Source organism: Halichoeres trimaculatus, unplaced genomic scaffold (assembly GCF_033239565.1).
Source record: "Halichoeres trimaculatus isolate MK-OKI-2021-1 unplaced genomic scaffold, fHalTri1.1 fHalTri1_scaffold_8, whole genome shotgun sequence".
In the NCBI taxonomy this organism is placed as follows: domain Eukaryota; kingdom Metazoa; phylum Chordata; class Actinopteri; order Labriformes; family Labridae; genus Halichoeres; species Halichoeres trimaculatus.
Genome location: NW_027437186.1, coordinates 29,627,152 through 29,647,700, shown reverse-complemented (window position 1 = coordinate 29,647,700; position 20,549 = coordinate 29,627,152). Strand labels below are relative to the sequence as shown.

At 37.9% G+C, this 20,549-nt stretch overlaps 1 protein-coding gene across 1 annotated transcript in view; it reads left to right on the top strand.

The window, feature by feature from the left end:
* eys (eyes shut homolog) overlaps positions 1-20,549 on the top strand; it is a 265,468-nt gene that overhangs the window by 140,077 nt on the left and 104,842 nt on the right. The window contains exons 29-34 of the mRNA XM_074676533.1: positions 3,872-4,043; positions 4,353-4,431; positions 4,792-4,991; positions 11,827-11,951; positions 12,521-12,645; positions 13,062-13,275. Coding sequence (XP_074532634.1) covers positions 3,872-4,043; positions 4,353-4,431; positions 4,792-4,991; positions 11,827-11,951; positions 12,521-12,645; positions 13,062-13,275 — 915 coding nt within the window. The remainder of the gene's footprint in view (positions 1-3,871; positions 4,044-4,352; positions 4,432-4,791; positions 4,992-11,826; positions 11,952-12,520; positions 12,646-13,061; positions 13,276-20,549) is intronic.

The window sequence follows — 20,549 nt, the reverse complement described above, 5'->3', positions numbered from 1 at the left end:
CTTACCCTCAGATGTAAGTCACTTTGGACAAGAGAGTGCTGTGGCCGGTGGGTGTCAGACTATTTGCAAAAACTACAATACATATGCAACAACTAGGACACAAAAGCAAGAGCAAAATACATGGATGCTGAAGCCAAAGCACAAATGCAAGGGCTAATGAGCAAATGCAAAAGCCACAACGGGAATGCAAGAGAAATAAATGCAAATGCAAAAGCCAACAGACGAGTGCAAAAGCAAAAACGCAAATCCATAAGCCAAAACACGAATGCAAAAAAAAATAAAGCAAATGCAAAAGCCAAAACATGAATGCAAGAGCAATTACACAAATGCAACAGCCACAACATGAAAAAAAGAGCAAATGCGCAAATGCAAAAGCCACAACACAAAAACAAGAGCAAATACCCAAAAACAAAAACGATAACTCAAATGCAAACGCCACAACACAAATGCAAACATGACAATATGACGGAAGTTATATTGAGTAAGTAAATAGGTTACTTATCCAACTGGACATAGAAAAGTTGTAAAATTAAATAAATGATTAACTTCATTTATAATAAATATAGCTTGGTAGGGTTGTTCTTCATAGTTCTTTTATTTCTTTATTTACTTTAGCATTAGAGCTATATTAATCATAGTTTAAGTTATAGAAGAAAAATAACATTAACTTCCTCTCACGCTTCCTGTAACCATTAGGATAACTGTCCTCTCAACTTTTGTTGTGGCTGTATTTCTGTTGTGTCATGGCTTTTGCATTCATGTTTTGGTTTTTGCGTTTGTGTTGTGCCTTTTGCAAATCATCTGACACCTATAGACCATTATAGGAGAGTCTGCTGAATGAAATATTAACATAGTAAACTCAACAGTGATGGAGATCAAATTCTGTAACACTTACAGAAATGTGACTCTTTTTAAAAAGTACATACCATGAGTGAAGACAAAAGGTTTAGAGCTCCCCCTGCTGACTGGTTGCAGTTTAGGGCATAAATCCCACCTCAATATCAACAGCAGGAACAGAAGTCAAACTATAGATTTAAAATACACACTTTCTTATGTCCATCTTGATAGGTCGAGGTTGGACCGCCTTAATTCTTGGTGTCATAGCTTCAACAACGTGCTGGAAACCTTCTTCAGAGATTTTGCTCCATATCGTAGTGATAGAATCATACAGTTGCTGCAGATCTGTTATCTGAAAATCCACGGTGAGAATCTCCCATTCCACCACATCCCAAAGAAGTTCTATTGGATTAGGATCTGGTGACTGTGGACACCATTGGAGTAACTCATCACCATGTTCAAGAAAACATTTTGAGATGATTTGAGCTTTGTGGCGTGGAGCATTGATACAAAATAGGACAGAGCAAGCTTTTCTTGTTTTTTACTCAAAATTCTGACCCCACCATCTGAATGCGGAGCAAAAATCCAATATTGTGGTATGCTGATATTTAATTCACGTAAAATAAACCTGTCATATTGGGCCCAAAGTTTGAGATCATTTTTATTTTTCATTATTTTCTGAATTGATTACCTGCCACTCAATTAAATTTCCAACTCATAGTGAAAAGTCATCTTGTTTTAGTTTGACTACAGACTGAAACCCAAGGATGTTTAAGTGAGAGTTTTTAAAGTAATAGCATCAACAAATGTTTCCTGTTTACTTTCACAGGTCAGAACAACCATCTGGGAAAATCAGATGTATAAAGTCGTAGCTGTTCACGGCACATCTTGTGTTTTCCCTTTCTTATTCATCTGTTTTTATATTCATGTTTATATAACAAACCGATTCTGTTCTTATGTATTTTTCTCTCAATCAAAAGTTAGATAACAATTTGTTCACAAGATATTTTGGAAAATTATGAGGGTTAAAACTTGGATGAAACTCACTGTGGGAGAAAAAAAATTCAGCTTCAGGCTTTGATTTAGTTTCTATTTATAGTCAAGCTGATAATCAAAGTCAACAGCAGCATGAATCTAAAGGGTGTCTCCTCATGTAATAATTAATGAAGCACCAAAAAGAGCCACAAGGCTGAAGTTAAAGCTCCTTTGAATCATTTTTTACAACAGAACCTCTTTTCATCAGAAGCTTTAAAGGCTTGCTGTCAGGAACAGGAGGATAATGTGTTTGAAAGAGGTGACCTGAGGTAAAATCCTGCCAAAGAAGACCTCAGGAATCCTGCAATGCAGAGCTGGTTAACTACACACGGCACGCTCATGTTTACCATGGCTGTCAGTCTGTGATCACTTTTTATCAAAGGTTTCCAAAGAGTACAGAGAGGAAAACATGTCACGCTGGTGAGGAAGCCTTTTCTGGACACAGTGCTCGATGCCGTGAGGAGGCAGTTTTTCCTCTGCGAGAAACATTCTGGTGTTTATGCAGCTTCTGGTACTAACTCCCACTACGATAATCTTTGATGTGTCAGGTTATGATTCAGTGATTTTGCAAAAAGTTTGAAACTATTAAACTAATGAATAGCAACCTTAACCAAACAAACTTTGACATGAATGCAATAACTTCAAGAAAGAAAAATCTTATCATACAACTACTATTTCCACAAGGAGTCTTTCATGTCAATTAAAAAATAAGTTAAAAAAGAATTTTGATTTTTAAAGATTTTATTGAATCATTCAAAGTCCGATTGGTCTTTTTAAGTCCACATTTAGTCATTAAGACTTTAGATTTTATTGTTTAAAGTCTATACCTCATCATTAAACACATGCATTTTTCATCATTTACAATAATCATTAGATTGATCAGCCTAAATTTGATCATTGAATATATAATTTATCATTTAAGTCTATATTTGATCACTTTTATCACTTTGAGTATATATTTAACAATTTAAAGAGTAAAAACAATCATTTAAAGCCTACACTTTATCAAAATTATCTCTATTTTATCATTTACATTATTTATAGTCTATAATTTATTTTAAATATGTATTTCATCACAAAAAGACTATATTTAGTTATCTGTGTCAATATAACATCATTTGAAATCTTTGATTAAGATTTAATTTAAGACTATATTTTATTATAAAATTTGTCATCTTTTATTAATAAATGTACTTTAATTAAAGTCTATATTTTATCATTGTCATCATTAAAATTTAAGTTACATCTTTAATAGTCTTTTGAACCAATTCAAGTCTATACTTCATATACTATGTGACATATATATAATCAATCATTAAAAGTTTTTATTTCATCATTTAAAGACTATATTTAATTATTTAAAGACTACTTTTAATCATATAAGGTCTGTATTCAGCTGCAAAAGAGTGCAGACAAGAAATCAAATGATTTAGCTGCCAAATGTTTCACGACAAAATATAAGTTCGTTTTTATTCAGATGCTAACAAAACATTACAAGTTGAACAAATTACATCAAATGATTTGGTGCTGCACTCTGATGTTAGTTAAATTTGCTCCTTTTATGGAAACCAGTTAAAACAGAAATGTGCTTTGCTGACACATTTTGTCCCTCTTTGTAAACAAAGCCTGGGTAGTTTACTTCTGTCTGTTTGTCATGCTCACAAAACTGTTTCAAAGCAGAACAGTGTCCTGGAGCATGTGCAGTGACGTCTCCAGAGATTCAAAGTGCAGCAGAGCGGGAGCTGAATTATACAAACTCAGCCTTTATACTCTTTGTTGTTGTTTTTTCCATTCATTTTTTGTTGTTTTTACTGCCTGCATACATTTTGAAGGGATAGATGAGAATGGAAAATAAATGAATCCAGATTTGACAAATTTAGAAAAGGAGCTGATTTTCCAATTTTTGATTCCTGTTTGTAAAAAGTTATTTGTACTCCTCCAACACCTAATGTTCTTACGAATGTCATGTTTTACTAATGTACTGTATGTCTTTTCCTAGGAGCCCGATGTGCCATTGACATTGATGAGTGTGTCTCAAACCCATGCCAAAATAATGGGAGATGTATCGACGCCCCAAATCGATACCGCTGCTTGTGTCCTGTCGGCTTCACAGGGCTCCACTGTGAAACCAACATTGATGAATGCATGTCAGCGCCTTGTCTTCATGGGAGGTACTGATCCGTCTCTGTCATTTAAAACTGCAAATTATGCAGAAATGAGAGGGAATTATTTCTAATTGCACTCCTTGCCAGCGCGGAGGGGAGGCATATGTTGCATGTTGTAAGGTGCTAATGTGATGCATTTACAGGTTGTCTCATTGCTCTCGAATATAGTCATTAATTCTGTTACTGGGAAAATACTCATGTTTTTCAAAGACTGGAATTCTAGGGTTTGTAGACCGTAAAAACATATGAATATGGATGTTTTGAGTTGATTTCAAACACAAATCAATCAATCCTTTCATCATGTCATGCTCTCAGCTGTAGGGATGGAATATATTCATACTCCTGCCTCTGTGAGCCTGGATGGACCGGCAGCAGATGTGAAACAAACATCGATGTGAGTAGAGCTTAATTGATAAAAGCCTGCAGGGTGTTCAAGAGCAATGGCAGGAGAAGTTTGTAATCTTTGTGTGGCCTTTGGTATCGCTAACTTCATTGATTTTTCCTACAAGAGAAGTCAATTGAACCACCAGCATCATGTAAGCATTGTACAAATACCTGATTAAAAGAAATTGCTTAGTGTAAAAGCTAATTGATTTGAACCACAGCTTGTGCTGGACTCCAGAGATAAACCATCGAGTTGCTTACAGGGTCAGAGTAAACATACTTCTAATTTGTTATTCTTCTTCATTTCTAACCACCCGTTGTGTTTTATAAATGATCAATCTTATGGACACCACTGTGTTTTCTTTGACAGGATTGTGCTCCTGCTCCCTGTCTGAATGGAGGCTCCTGTGTGGACCTCATTGATAAATTTGCATGCTTCTGTCAGGATGGGTACACGGGCAAGACCTGTGAGACTGACATCGACGTCTGCAGAGAAGCCGCACTCAATGTCTCGCTGTGTTTCAATGGCGCTTCCTGCATTGATGGTGAAGGGTCCAACTTCACATGCAGGTGAGTTGATTTTGATATAAACAATGAGGATGGGCTGCCAGAAGAGTAATTTTAATGTGAGTTAATTGGAGCAGCTTTTAATGTGTCCACCTGAGTGGACTTTATTCAACAAACCACAGAACAACAGCTATCCTGAGTGAGGGCCTCCTGTTAATTGGCTGTTGTTGTCGAGAGAGAAGATAAAGAATGAACAGTTCCTGTCATCACAGTTAGTTCTTATCATGCTGATTCATGGCCTTGTGCAGCACAGCTTGAACTGCTGTAAAATCTAGAACATTACACCAGTGTAGAAGAAACAGTTAGTTTTTGGGGCACGATCCAGAGGGAATAAAGGTTTTCATGCATGAAGACTTCTATTGTTTTCAACAAATTCCACAATGTGCAGTTTCTGTGTGAATATTAATCTTTTCCCAGCACCATGTTTTTTGCAATCACGAACTCAGCAGGGGTAGCGTGTTTGGATGTTAGATATGGATATGGACAAATTGTTTAAGTATATAGGCTTCAGCTCACACAAGAGTAAGTTCAGGGGATAGAAACTTCTGCCTGTGACCTGTGTAGAGAATTCACCATTTTTTTTCCTAGATTTGCTCTGATGTGTTATTTCTGGGGTTTTTTTTTATATATATATTATTATTCAACCCTTATTCAACCAGGAAGAGACTTATTGAGATGGTATATTTTCCACGAGTGTCCTGACCAGGACAGGCAGCAGCACATTTACACAGTTACAACAGACAAAAATACAGATATCACACTCAGAACAACTAGTCTACATAACAACTACCTCCAGGATTCAATACATCAATAACTACGTCAGACAAAACATCTGCAGACAGTTGCATCTGCCTTTAAAATACTTTTGATCTGCTTAAAAGTGTGCAATGAGCCCAGTTCAGTTTTTTTGTTGATTGTTCCAACCAGAAGGAGCAGCAACCTTGGAAGTTTTTGTCTCATTGTTGTCTCATTTTTCAGAGCTTTTCTAATCAACATGAGATGCTCACTAATTATGTAGCGAAATTAAGTCATTTATGGAGTATTGAACTTTCTGAACTTTGGTTATGTTTTAAAAGAAATCAATATGGCGCAGAGTGGTTTTATTATTATTATTTTTTTCAAGTTAGTAATTAAAGGTTAATTATGAGTAGACAAAAATAAAACAAGACAGAGATTAGTTTTACTGTCATTCTGACAAGGCTGGGTTATATGTGTAAACAATTCATTTTAGGTCTGGGACTTAAGCATTTGTTAAAAATTTCATTATTTGGGGGTATTGAAATATACGTGGTCTGAATTTAAAACAGCATCATTCAGAGAAGTCCATTATTAAATATTCTGTTTTTGTGTATTTTAAACAAGGATGTAAAGTAACAATGCTCAATGTTTATACCAAACCTGCAGATTTTTAAACCACCAAATATTCATGTTTTGTAGAAATCCCTGATCTGTTTGTAAACGTATCAAAAAGCTCTTTTCTACAAAAATAGCACAGGAGTTCCACAAGATCTTCACAAGACTTCCTGAAATGATGAGGTAATTGCATATGGATCTCCTAAACTGATTTGGTGGGCCTCAAACACCAAGGTCTGCCCGCAGCTTCTTCCTTGACAGGGCTCCAGAGGGCGAACCAATCAAAGGGAAGAGGGTTTGTGAAGTAGAAAGCTTTTAAGAGATACAAAACAAACCATTTCAGACAGGAGAGGAGACCGTGAGGGATTTTCTGAGCTGTTAATCATGTAAGGCTGCTACAGATGTACCAGAGGGACTGTTTAAAGCCTGAAAAAAAAAACACAATACCCCCTTTTCAAAGTAACTTGTAATGTGATGGTGTCACAGGACTTTTTCTTGTCTCTGCCTAAAACGACATCACATCCCAGAATGGCGCTCCACCAAACAGTTTGTGTGTAATCAGATACAGCTGCACTCATCTACGTCGGCTGCAGGTGAATCATTACATTTTAATTGCTGACACGCTCTCCCCTGAGTGATGAAGTGTGTCTGAATACAAGGTGTATGTAGTAAAAATGTGCCGATGTGACACAGACGCTCCCTGGATGCCGTACAGTTAATTACATTGTCTAACCTTGTGCTGATGTGCTGCTGTACGCTCAGTGTCATGATTTAATGTATCCCAGACTGCTACGACTCCAAATAGGTTTGTGCACTTAACTGTGTTACATATTGATGAACTGAGCCGCCTGCTGCCACAGCTCTGCACTGTCTGTGTTTCCTTTATTGCAGACTAATTTGAATGTAACAGAGACTGTAAAGTGTAAGGTGTGCTTTTATGTGAAGATGAGTGGGGGAAAATGTGAATTTAAGCTTTCCTTATATAGAACAATGTCCTCAAATGTCCTGCTGATGTGCTTGGTTATATTTTACATTGTGTGCATTTTGCAGAGAAGATGAGTCTTTGCTGAATTTAAATTTTTTGTGATATGAGTTTAATACCGTTGGCAGCAAGAGAGGCACGTTTTGCACGGTCTGATAAGTGAAAGTTAGGTGTTAAACAAACATATATGATTGGTAATAGCTATTTTTTTGCATGCATGTGAATATATTAATATTAAACAAGGACTTGAGTGCACCTACACCCACAAACTTGCTGCCTCAGGTGTCATAACCACCTGTTTTCCTCATATTTGAAACAGCATTCTTTGCACTCCTCATAAAGATGTCTTGTATGTGTTGACACACCTGGCTAATGAAGCTGTTTCTGATTCACACTGAGATAAAAATAGATATAGGCATATTAAAGGCACTGTGAGGACTTTAAAAGTGATACAGAGATTGATTGTTCTCACATGTCAAACAATAGCACTACATAACTACAAATAAATACATTAACTTGTTGCTTTTCATCCTGGGAAAAGTTGTCTTGAACAAAGAAAAGTATTAAAAAGAAGATCAAACAATGTGACCTTCAGAGAATGGGCTTTTATAGACCTCTGTATGTGTCTGTATGTGGCTAAAAGAACAATAGCATTAACATGGAAAAGGTGTGTTAGGCTGAATATCACACGGTGGTTTAATGAAACGTCTCTCTGCTTGGCTTTGAAAAGAAAAAAAGTACTACAAGACAAACAAAAATTATTTGAGGATATCTGGGGCATATTTATTAATTTTCTTTAAAATAAAGACTTTTCACATACATTGTGTTAGGCTGGTAAAATTTGTTGATGTCAGTAATTGTGATCACGATGGTCGTTGGGGAAAAAAAACTTCAACTTTGTATCAACTTTTTGTAATTCAATCTAATTTTTTGGATTATGATTATTATCATTATTATTTCTTTTTAAAATTGTTTTGTTGTGTTTAAATTTAATTGTCCTTAGAATGTATTGGATAGTAATTTTGTGTCTCAAAAAGTGTTGAAAAATCAATAAACATATTGTTGAAAAAAAAAAAAAAATTGAACACAAGAGGCAAGAGTCCTGTCTTAATGACAGTTGGTGATGGTGCTCATGGCAAAAGGTGTCACTACCAAGTTCAGCCAGAGGTGTCACTGTAATCAACTTCAAACTGAAAGTTGTCACTGCCCCCAAAAATAACATTTTATAGTGGCTTACAGCTCTCATTTCAGAAATCTTCAACAATTTCTTAGTGTCCACCAACACACTCACCCAAAGTTTGAAAACTGACTTAATTACTGCTTTGCCAAAGAAAAGAAGGTCTCAGTAATCAACCAGCCAAGACTTTTTGAAGTAACACGCTGGCTTTTGCTCCCTCCAGTTCAGAATCATCAGTCTCGTGACTGAATGGCACCATTCTGCTCGTAGGTGTGTAATCATGGGTCCACTTTATTTGTATTATCAGGTGAAATTCCCTCAAAGCTCACAGTTAGAGATAAGACAAAATCTGCTTCTTCATTCTCTGTCTTTCTTGGCACTGTTGTACTCAACTGTAACCATAAAGACATAACAGCTAAAAATTAATTTAAAAAACAGTTTTGAAAGCCACAACCAGAAGTATTAAATTCATTTTTTAAGCACTGTATCCAATGTTAAAGTCCAAGGTTATAAATGTCCAGGTTTTGAAACTGTAATTACTTTAATTTTTGTTTCGTTGTGACTTCCTTTTATTGTATTTTAGAGAAGTGTTTGTCAGTTTTTGAAGCCTTTCTTTCATTTAGAGTAAATTCTACATATTTGCCAGTGGTGAGAACCTGTGAAAAAGATCCTGAAAAAAACGGTTTTGTGTAGTAAAAGCTTAAAATATTATCCTGTTATTAAAAATACATTTGAATACCAAAAAAAAAAAAAAAACAAGCTGCCGCATTATGAGTGGATCTTGCAGTCCTGGATCCTCCATTTGTACACTTAAGCCTACTTCACGACTGTGCAAGCTAGGGTTGGCTATATGTAAAGGCTATTTTTAGTTTATTTCAGTCACTGAAGATGTTTGACATACAAGTGCCTGTGTCATACCATAGATCCAGTGTATGACTGTTTGGATTATATGCAGTGTGCTTTTATAAGTGTATTTGAAACATCTTGTTTCCTGACTCAGTGTAGATCAGCTTCTCTTTTTATTTATATCACAGACTTAATCATGAATATCCCATCTGAGGCAGGCGTGTTTGTACATTCACACATTTTTCCACTTGAATGGAGAGTTTGGTGAGGCCAGCACTCTGACAAATGGCCTAAAATGTAAAATCAGTCATGCAATGGGCTTCTTGGCCAGCCCACATCCATAATACATGGAAAACAGAGTGTTGTTTTATCTGCATGTTATGTGTGAAGTGGCACACATTCAATCCAGCATCTGTTCCATTTTCTCTGTTACGGTGGTCAGGCGAGAGGTGTTATGCATGAGACCCTTCACACATTTTCTGATGCTGTGGTGACGCAGGACTAGATGAACTCACAGATCTGAGTTTAAAACATTTCAGCCTCAAGGAGAATAAACATTTGCGTAGTATATTTAGTATTTGTGAGTATTTGTGCCACTTTCCCTGATGTCAGATATTCCCCTTCAGACGTTCAGTGTGTGTGAAGGTCTGATGAGTCTGTATAGGACATCCATGCAAGCCAGCAGACCTTGCTCTTCCTGAGCCCCAGGTAGCTGTGCTGCATGATCACTCTCATTGTCCATCTGGAAAATGACTGCTCCTCCATAAAATGTAAAGCTGGCGAAAAGGACACCTGCAGAATCCAGCAGCACCTGTGTTGGCTCAAGGTCCAGCTTTAAAATTTGATTTCCCCGAGGATGAAATGCTCGGCTGCATTGATTTATTCTATTTTATCTTCTCTTCTAAATGAGGCCAATTAGGGAGTGAGGTCTCTGATTTTAAGTTTGTGATCTGGAAACCTTTCCTGAGTTTTTAACCCTGGTGTTCTTGTTTTTGACTGGCACACTTAATGATGCTGGAGCAAGCTTAATAAAAAGAGGTTTAATGGGTGATTATGAGTTTTCTCTCTATGGGGCTACAATCCAAATAATGACAAACAAGCAGGACCTTTAGTTTAAGAGAAAAGCTTTGGCAACGCTGTCTGCTAACTGGGCAGATCTTCACTGGGGTCATTTAAAAACACTGTGTGGGATTTCTTTTTTTTGCAAGATTGGCAAATGCAACACTTGCTCTCATCTATATACTCTTCAATTGTTAAGAAGAGGAAGATGGTAATGTTAACAACAGAATCAGAAATACTTAATTGATCTCCAAGAAGAAATTACATTTCAGTCATGCAGGTCAAACGATTAAAAGGCTAAGATTAATGCAGCTAAAAAAATAAAATAAAATAAAATAAATAAAAAAAAAATAAACAAAAAAGATTGATAATTATCTTCAAGTAATCTGCAAAAATATAGTTGTAATATAATGTTTTATTGTGTATGTTTGTTTTATTGCCATTATAGTCCTTTTTTGGGCTTATGAAATGCTTTATTTTTATTGTTTGTATGGCATTGTGGTATAATATGCTCTTGAATTGATTAATTTCTCTTTATTATTTATTTATTTATTTGTTTGTTTTTTTTATTGGGGGCTTAAAGCCTGGCCTGTATAGAAGAGCCACTGGAACTCACACTGCTGAAAAAGTTGATGGTGGGTCTGTTTGTCAGACTACAAAATTTGTTGTTTAGGGGCTGAAAACAGTAGTAACTAGTAATATCTCGGAATAGTAGATCTAATCTTATAGATTCGATTGGAAATTAGAATCATATTCTCTTGTGTATGTGTGTATGATCTCATGTCACTCTGCTTTAGTCAGTGTCCAGGCCCAAAAAAGTCTGGCTTCCCTAAATGTCTGCTGAAGAAATACAACAACAACAACATAAAAAGTCACAGTTTATATTAAACATTCAGTCAGCACCCATGGATGAGCACAGGAGTTTATTATTTTACAGATTAGACACTAAACAGTGTAGGCCCCCAGAGAGATTAAACAAGTGAAGTATTTCTGCAAAGGTCAAAAAATGACAAACTAATTGAAAGAAAACTGTTCTCAGTGTTTACACAAGAATATTATGTCTGTTTGATACACAAGGCAGCTATATCAAAAGGTTACATTTATTTTACTCTCTTATTTTTTAATTTCATTTTAGTTTTTTTTTATGGGCAGCATCCGATATGCTGAGCATGAGCTTCTACCCTCATCGATAAGATATAAGATATTATACTCCTGATATTTATGTGGTCTGAAAAGTGCATGTGATTTAGACCTTAACAACCCTCCATAGGGAGTGTCATATAATGACATGAGAAGCCAGAATTTAGTGCGAAAAGTTATAGTTCTTCCTGATAAACATTAACAACTTGTTCTTCTCTGAGGTGCTTTGTGTCACACTGAGAGACAGCCTCACAGTTCTTAAGTATGATCTGTTTTCTTAGCTGTCCACCAGGTTTCATGGGGGACTTCTGTGAAGTGGATGTTAACGAATGTTGCTCAGCGCCCTGCCACAACGGAGCCATTTGCCAAGATCTTATTAATAGCTACGTCTGCCACTGCAGGTCAGGTGAGTCACTTAGACATCCTGTGAGTCTCTCGCTTTGCTCTGGAACGAGGCGGCCGAAGCACTTTGTTTTTCTTTTGTCAGACTTGTTTGAGAACACCTCTGTGACTCATAGGGAATATTTCTGAGATAGAGACTTGATAGGAAGACATTTTTATAAGCAAGCCAGCACACTGCATGCGTACTACATACATTTACTGTGCCCTAGATGTGTTAGAGCACAGTTTACCATATGTAAACCACGTTAATACCCACATTAGATTGAAAGAGGCCACGTTAGGGTGAGTAAAGGTTGCTACGATGCCTGCACAGCTTCATTCAAAAGCCGACCACTTGTTCTCCAGGGACAAATTTGTAGTCATACAGTACTGAAAACGAGGATACAGCCACAGCTCATTAAAATGTATGTGGCATCTTACTCTTTAGTGAAAGCCTTTTCTTGTCTTTGTATGTGTGTGAACCCAAAAAGAAGCAAATCAATGTAGGAGAATCTGATTGATATTCACTTCAGAGGGTGGAAGTGGGAGAGCCGGGGCTCACCACGGCACTCTGTGGGCTTTTGTTCCTGGCAGGTTGGACAGGCCTTCACTGTGAGGATGACATTAATGAGTGCCTTCCTCAGCCCTGCAACCAGGGGATCTGCATTCAGAATGATCCGGGCAACGGCTACACCTGTTTCTGTCGTCCTGGATTTGTGGTGAGGCTCCTAACCTTATTCCCCATCTCTGTCATCTCTCTCTCTGTCTTTTTGACCTCTATCCTCCTAAACACCTGATTGTCTCTAGCTTTATTGTGTTAACAGTGGACATCTTTTTTGTATACCTGGCACTACACCTTTTTCTTTTCTGTGGCCTAAATAAATAGTCAGAATATTTATTTTTTGGTATTATCATAATGGATTTGTCTGCTTTGCTTTTTGGCGTCTTTCTCTCCATGGGGATGTCTTGTTTTTTTCTACCCCTTGGTTTGGAGCCATTACTAATTCCATTGCATAATCCTTCCTCCCTTCCTAATGTGAACTTTATTTCTCAAACCGAGACTGTAAAGTCCTGTTTATCTTCTCGCATCAGAATTACTCCTCATATCTAAAGGCTGTTTATTTGACGATCCCAGGGGAGGAACTGCGAGCACAACTATGACGACTGCTTGGCGAGTCCATGTCCTGAAGCGTTTTCCTGTGTCGATGGCATCAACAAGGTCAACTGCCTGCCTCCTGTAACGGAAGAGGTTCCCTTGGCGACTGTACTCAAGAACATCACTCAAGGCTTTCCACCCATCGTGTTGACGCCAACACTCAGCCCGACACTGATGGCTGAACAATTTGCAGGTACAGAGCAGGCGTGTTGGATCATGCAGCGTAGTGTTTACACTTTGTTTTTCACTCATATCCTCCGTCAGCTGTGAGGTGAGACCCTACAGGTCCATCTTCACTGAAAAAACTGAAATCCAAGCAAGTGTTAATTTCTTTTTTTTTTCAGTAAAAAAAAAAAAGTCTTGTTAGGCCCAAATGAGCCACATTCATCTAAAAAGTCAAGACAAATTTCTTTTTTCTAAGATAAGACAAAAATAATTCCTGAATCGCTTGTAAAGAGTAAAAACTTGCAGCTCTTTGAAAGTTGCAGTGTTAAGGACAAACATTCTTTAACAGGCAGAGACTTCGAGCAGAACCGGACTCATGTTAAACAGAAAGCCATTCTTTCAAAGGGCAGCTCTTCACATAGTTCTGTATCATAGCCAAGGTTGTGGTATCAAAAGATGCACAAGAAACTATGATGAATGAGGCCTTGAGAGGATTGTCAAGAGCTCTGGAGAGCTTTGCAAAGAGTCGACTGAGGCTAGAGTCAGAGCATTAAGAGCCAACCTGCATGACATTTTCAAGAAAGAGCTTCAGAATCGGAACAGAATAAAAACAGAATTAGATTTATTGCTAAGTAGTATTTATATTACAAGGAATTTGTCTTGGTCTGTTGGTGCAAAAAATGAGCATAAACAAATAATTATTAAGACTATAACAAAATGGTTTGTATGCAATAGTGAAAAATTAAATAGGAGCTAGACATATGTCAAAAGCCTCTGACCTGGGGAAAGAAAAAATAGACTCCAAGGTTCCCTTGCAGATGAAAGTAAAAGGTGCATTTTATTTAGAAACTGAGGTCTGAGAGAATGGACGAAGAGAGGAGAGGAATCCAAAAGGTTTTAAGTGTGCCATGTCATCTGATGGTGTAGGTCTGCTGTGTTTTATGAAGTCCAAAGTTAACCCATCCTTCAACCAGGAGATTTAAGAAAACTTCACACTGCTGTTAATCTCGATGCAAGTTTTCAAGGATTTAACACTTGTCCAATGCACAAAAACTCCTGCCAAATTGTTTGCACACTGTCCATGTACATTTTGTCCCAGGTTTTATCTAACAATGTAGTAATTATTGCATTATATGTAGTGCATCTAGTAACATCTCACTGAATTACATTTGGATTGTAAATATGCATGTGCATACGGTGTTTTTATACAGCTTAAGCTCTGCACATTCTGCAGAAACTTAACACTTACGGTTGATGTCTTTATATCAATGTATTTATCATGATGTGAAAATGTGAGTTCAGAAAAACACAAAGGACACAATACCATATTAGATTTAGGACATAGTGCAGAAAAGACAAAAAATGGTGCACATGATAGAAGAAATCAGAAACATTTGTGGCAAAAAAAATTGTTTGCATGTCAATATAGTCTGAATATGAAAAACAGTCCTAATGAAATCTAGGTCCTGATCCTGCTATGAAAAATCCTGACATATTTTCCCCATGTCACTCTCTAATGGACAACGTTTCCCTTGGTTAGAAGTAGAGTTTGCTGTTTAGGCAGCATATAACACTGCAGAACACTGACCACTTATCACCTGGTACCATGAGACAACTGATGGTCTGGTGGGGTTTAATTTTATAAGTCTGTAATGATGGCATGAGGTTTGACAACAGTAATGAAGTGAAAAAGTAGTTATCAAATTGAACATTCATTACTTTTACTGTTGAGCATATCAGTAAGAGCTGCTGGCCATTGATCAGTTGATAAGTACTTTATAAGCTGCAGATCATGCTCCTGCTCATTGTTTATATACTTATTGTTTGAGAGTGATTGGACTTCAATGTACAAAAAGTTTCAACCAAGCTGGAATTCAGATCAGTTTGTCTTTCTTGAACTGCTCCAGTGATAACTAACTTCCTGGCATACAGTGAACTCTGAGTCAGTATGACTATGAATGATAGTGATATGCTGTTGAAGAATAGACTGATGGCTTCTGGAAAGAGAATCATTTTGATGGACAATCACTTTACTACCTTGGAGAACACCTGTTACCTCAGAAAGAAATTGTTAAGAAATTTGGCCGAGGATCAACTCCAATGAATGTTTCTCAGTCAAGCCACAGCTCCAATCACTTTGCTATTACTTCCATTAACATTGAGTGTGCAAGTGACACTAAATTTTCTGAGTTGATAGGTCGTTACACTGATCAATTAGTGCTGTGGATGGTGCAGCGTTTCTTTATGACGGATTACAAAGCTATCCTTCCCTTGTCCTTGCCTGCAAACATTTTTACAGCAGGTTTCAAAGAGAGGAGCCCACCCGCTGAGCCGGCACTCCAAATGTGATTTCAGAGCCTTTGCAACATAGCAGGAAATGATATATTAGATTTGATTGAGAGATTGTCACAGTTTGTGCAGCTGTGTTGGAAAAAAAAATCTTGTTCAAGTGTTGCACAAAGTGAACTTTCTATTTCTATTTGAGTGAATAGTTTCAAAGAGGGATAAGACCCGGCACTATTCTGTGATATATCCTCTAACACACAAATGACAGACACAGAACGCAGTGTGTGTTGTACATTATTGGTGTTGGATTCAGTCATCTATGTGAGAGGAGGAATTGGGAGCACTGGGCAGATTGTTACTCCTTGACAGATGAGGTCTGTCTACCTTTGAAACTGTTCACAGAGCTGTAAAACGGACCTATTGAACACAGACGAGCTTGAACCAATTCAGGGCGACACTCTGAAAATCACTGTGGGCCAAAAATAATGGAGTCTTGGCTGCTGCACCTGATCCGACCCTGATCCACAGCTTCAAATATACACACAAGGAAGTGGTAAAGAAAAACAAATGTTAGATCCTACACACTGAAACATCCCTCTACTCCAACATTTAAGCTCATAATCAAAGTAAGTGAGAGGACCCAGAAACTCTCAAGTTTATCTAACTAGGTCAGCATTTAAACGCATGCAGTGCCCTTGGTGATGCTTGAAATAGACTCAGATGGGGCTCCTTTAAACCCAAAGACTCCTCCACAACCTTTGAGATACACCACAACTGTCTGAATGTAAACATGGTGGGAGTAGTTTAAATATAGTTTACATTATATGCAAGAAAAGCACGCTTACTCTTGTTAAAGCCAACAGAAAGTCAAATCTGCAATAGCATTCTCATTTTTGGTGTGTAAACTTCATTGAAAGTATCTAGAAGTATCAAAGATGTGAGTCAAGTTGAATTTTCTAATGTTGATGTGTTTCTTTGAGCTTTTCTTGGTTAGTGATTTTTTTAAATTACTTACGACAAGCTTTAACTGAAAACTGAATTACAGAAAAAGTTTGGTGAAACATATTCAATTGTTTGTGAAGCAATTGATATTTAGTCAGTCTATTTATGGAAGCAATTTTTTTTTCCTTACTGCGGTAGCTGGCAGTGTGTGTATCTCTTAAGCCTTCATAGAAGGCTGAACCATATATATATATATATATATACATTTAGAATTTCAGAATAAAGTTGTGATGTCATGGGATAGATGTTATGCTTAAATTTTCATTTATTTTTATTTTTTTGTTTCAATATTTTTAATGTAGCATATCATATTGTTTAATCACATGTGTTTTTACCAATTGCAGTCAAATTCTGTTGTAATACATGTACTATGGGACGGATAATTAGATAATGATAAATGATGATTAATGAAGCATTCTTAAGTATCATAGGAGGACAATTAATACAAAACAAAGGGTGTGAGATGCAAACAGCAGGAGTCTAAAGAATGCAAGTAAACCAAAAAAAAAAATCCCAAAAGCTTTCAAGACAAAACAAATATTAAAGTAGCTTTAGATGAAAATCTTTGGTGGAATAAAGTACTCCTCTTTTTTTTTTTTTTTCTTGCAATTAGTTTTGGCTGTTAAGCATAATAAGTCCAGCTAACGCCGTCTTTCCTTGCTCTCACAACAACAATTTGAAGAAGTGGTTTATCCCCTTTAATATTTTTAAATGATGATGTGGCCACCACACCGTGGGGACTTGCCATACCCACCAGATTGATTGTTGTTGTCATCTCATCTCATTTTCTGCTTCTTCTCCCGGTGCGGGTTGAGGGGGCAGCACTGCCATCAGCGAAGACCAGTGGCCCCTGTCCCTGGCCACTTCCACCAGCTCCTCTGGGGGATACCAAGGCATTCCAAGGCTGGTCAAGAGATAAAATCTCTCCACCATGTACTGGGTCTACCCCATGGTGTCCTCCCAGCTAGATGTGCCTGAAACCCCTCCCCAGGGAGGTGTCCAGGAGACATCCTCACCAGATGCCCAAACCACCTCATCTGGCTCCTTTCAATGCGGAGGAGCAGCAGGTCTACTCCAAGCCTCTCCCGGATGTCCAAGCTTCAAACCCTATCTCTAAGGCTGAGCCCAGACACCCTGGGGAGAAAGCTCATTTCAGCTGCTTTGTATTCGTGGTCTTGTACTTTTGGTCACTACCCACAACTCTTGGCCATAGGTGAGGGTTGGAACGTAGATTGACCAGTAAATTGAGAGTCTTGCCTTCTGGCTCGACTCTCTCTTCACCACAACCCACAACGAACCGGTACAGCATCTGCTGACACCGTCGACCGATCTGACTGTCAATCTCTTGCTCCATTTTTCCTTCACTCGTGAACAAGAACCCGAGATACTTGAACTCCTCCACTGGGGTTAAGACTCTCTCCTGACCTGGAGTGGGCAGTCAACCCTGTCCTGACTGAGAACCATGGCCCCAGACTTAGAGGTGCTGATCTTCATCCTGGCTGCTTCACACTCGGCTGCAAACCGCCCCAGTGCAAGCTGAAGGCCAGTGTTCGATGAGGCCGATAAGACCCCATCATTTGCAAAAAGCAGAGATCCTGAGATCCTGAGACCCCCGAACCTGACTCTCTTTACCACTTGACTGTGCCTAGAAATCCTGTCCATGAGAGTAATCAACAGAATCGGTGACAAAGGGCAGCCCTGGTGGAGTCCAACCCTGACTGGGAATGAGTTTGACTTACTTTTACGGACCAAGCTTTCACTCCGGGAGGGAGACTGAACAGCCCGTAACAACGGGCCATCATAATAGCTGTCTATGCTTCAACTTTAAAAGTCATGATGTTACAAGAATAACAATATAGAATTTTGTGATAAAAGTAGTTTTATTATGAGGACACAGGTATGATATTAGGAGAACAAAGTCATAACTTGCATAACAACAGCAAAGGCTGTTGTTTGCCTGTCTGCTATTTGGAAGAAATCTAAAACTAAGGTAATTATACTTTGATAGAAACTATATTTAAAGTATTGATATACTTTTTGCTTATCAGCGTCATGTTGTCCCAAGTTTCAGGCATCTGAATCTTCTTTACAACAAACTGAGTCTTGTTGTGAAGACTGGAAGCTAAGAAAAAGCTTGTGTCACTTCTGATCTCTAGATGCTCTTTAGCTTTAGGTGTTAAACTTGACTTCACAAAATGATCCATGACCCTTGTTTTAGAGCAGTAGGCTGGCCGAAGATTTTCGATCCTGGTATATGATGTTTCAGCAGTCATATAGCTCAGACTTAGCCTATAGTTAAGCCTTCTTTCTCACAAAATTACACCTTTATTCTAATATTACAACAACGTGTAGTTCACAACAAAATGATTTTGATTTTAAACCCTTTTTTGCCACTCTGTGACCCTAATCCTTTGACATAAGAGTGTAGAACAAATTAGCGCATCATCATTTGATAATACAACTTATTTTTTGATTTACTGATGGAAAATATCTGGACTGATGTCCAAACATGCAAAGATCTACAAAAGATTTTTCAGTCTTTATTTTGATTTTGAAAGCGGCTTGCACATCTTTTGTTCATATACCACCACTTTTCTATCCTATTATCAGCATTTTCTGTTAACTGCCTGCTGTAGCTCCATTCACACATTCTTAAATTTTCCCAAAAATGTCAAGGTGAGCTGCATGAGCGAACTCAGAAATGGCAGAAATTTTCCCCTATCTTTATTCAGATTGGTCCCTGCCAGCTCACAGATAAAAACTCATAGCCAGCAAATGTCAGAAACACTCTGCTATCAACCCAGCAAAGTAAATATATCTTTCATGTTGTGCAGCATTTTGCAGCTCTACTACTCGCTCCAGGTGTCAGTATCACATTCTCAACTCTGGTTCTGATTTTTTCTTTTACTTCTTTCAGCCATATATTATAATGCAGTTTCCTCTTACTTCATGCACCACCTAGCTGCTCCACCTCAGCTAAATCAGTGTTTAAGTTGTGAGAGCACATGAAGCATAAATAATCCCCTACTGTGAGGTGCATGTATGAAGCAAGTCCTTACGTATCAGGGCTCAGGGTATGAATTATCTGAAAATGCCAGGAGGTCAGATGTGAAAGGAGCTCATGATTTAGATAGTAAGTCATTCTGTAACCCATGACTCTATGATTGAAAATTTCAGATAGTAGGGCTGCCCTTTCACTTCCATGTTCTGCATGTTAACAAAAAGATACCTAGATTAGGTTTTCTGTCATTTCTTTTTCATTCTTTATCTTACCTTATTTTGGTGTTAAAAAGACATTGGGTTTAGTTCAGAAGCATCAAATAAATAATTGATTTTGCTCTGCCAGGAAAGGATCAGAGCTTCTTTAACTGAGCTGTGGTGATCGTATTAAGTAACCTCAGCAGTGTTCTTTTTGTATGAAATGTGCATTTTTATTCAATTCAGCTAGCATATTAGCAAACGACTGGCTGACACTATCTGTGATTGAGTCATATCTTAATGTAGATGTAAAACATACATGAAGTTCAGATCAGGAGCCATGAAGAAGAATCCTGATGGTTGTCTTCAGGGATTCATTCCCCCCCCTTGCTGTTCATGCAATGCTGAGCTCCGCAGTATTTAAGCTCTTCGATATGAGAGCTGATGAGAATCTAGAGAGGACACTGCTGGTGGAGGGAGGCTTACAGCCGTTAAGCCATGATTTGGTTGACTTTCCTCTCAGTGATCGCCACAGCACAGGTGAGGAAGCTGTTATCTTTTGCCGCCGCGTGGAGCGGAAATGAAATTACTTAAGCTGCTCATATCAAGTTGATGAGTGAGAGGTTAGCCAGAGGTTCAAGTCCCAACATGCAGCAGCTGTCAGGGCAGTCTCACCTTGTTAACCTCCATTTTCAAATGCAGAGATTTTTTTTTATAGCTCTGCTTTATGTTTATTTGTTTTAGTTTGATCCAAATGAAGATGGCAGAGCCTGATGTGGCTGCTTATGACAATTCCTCATATTCAGCGACACAGCT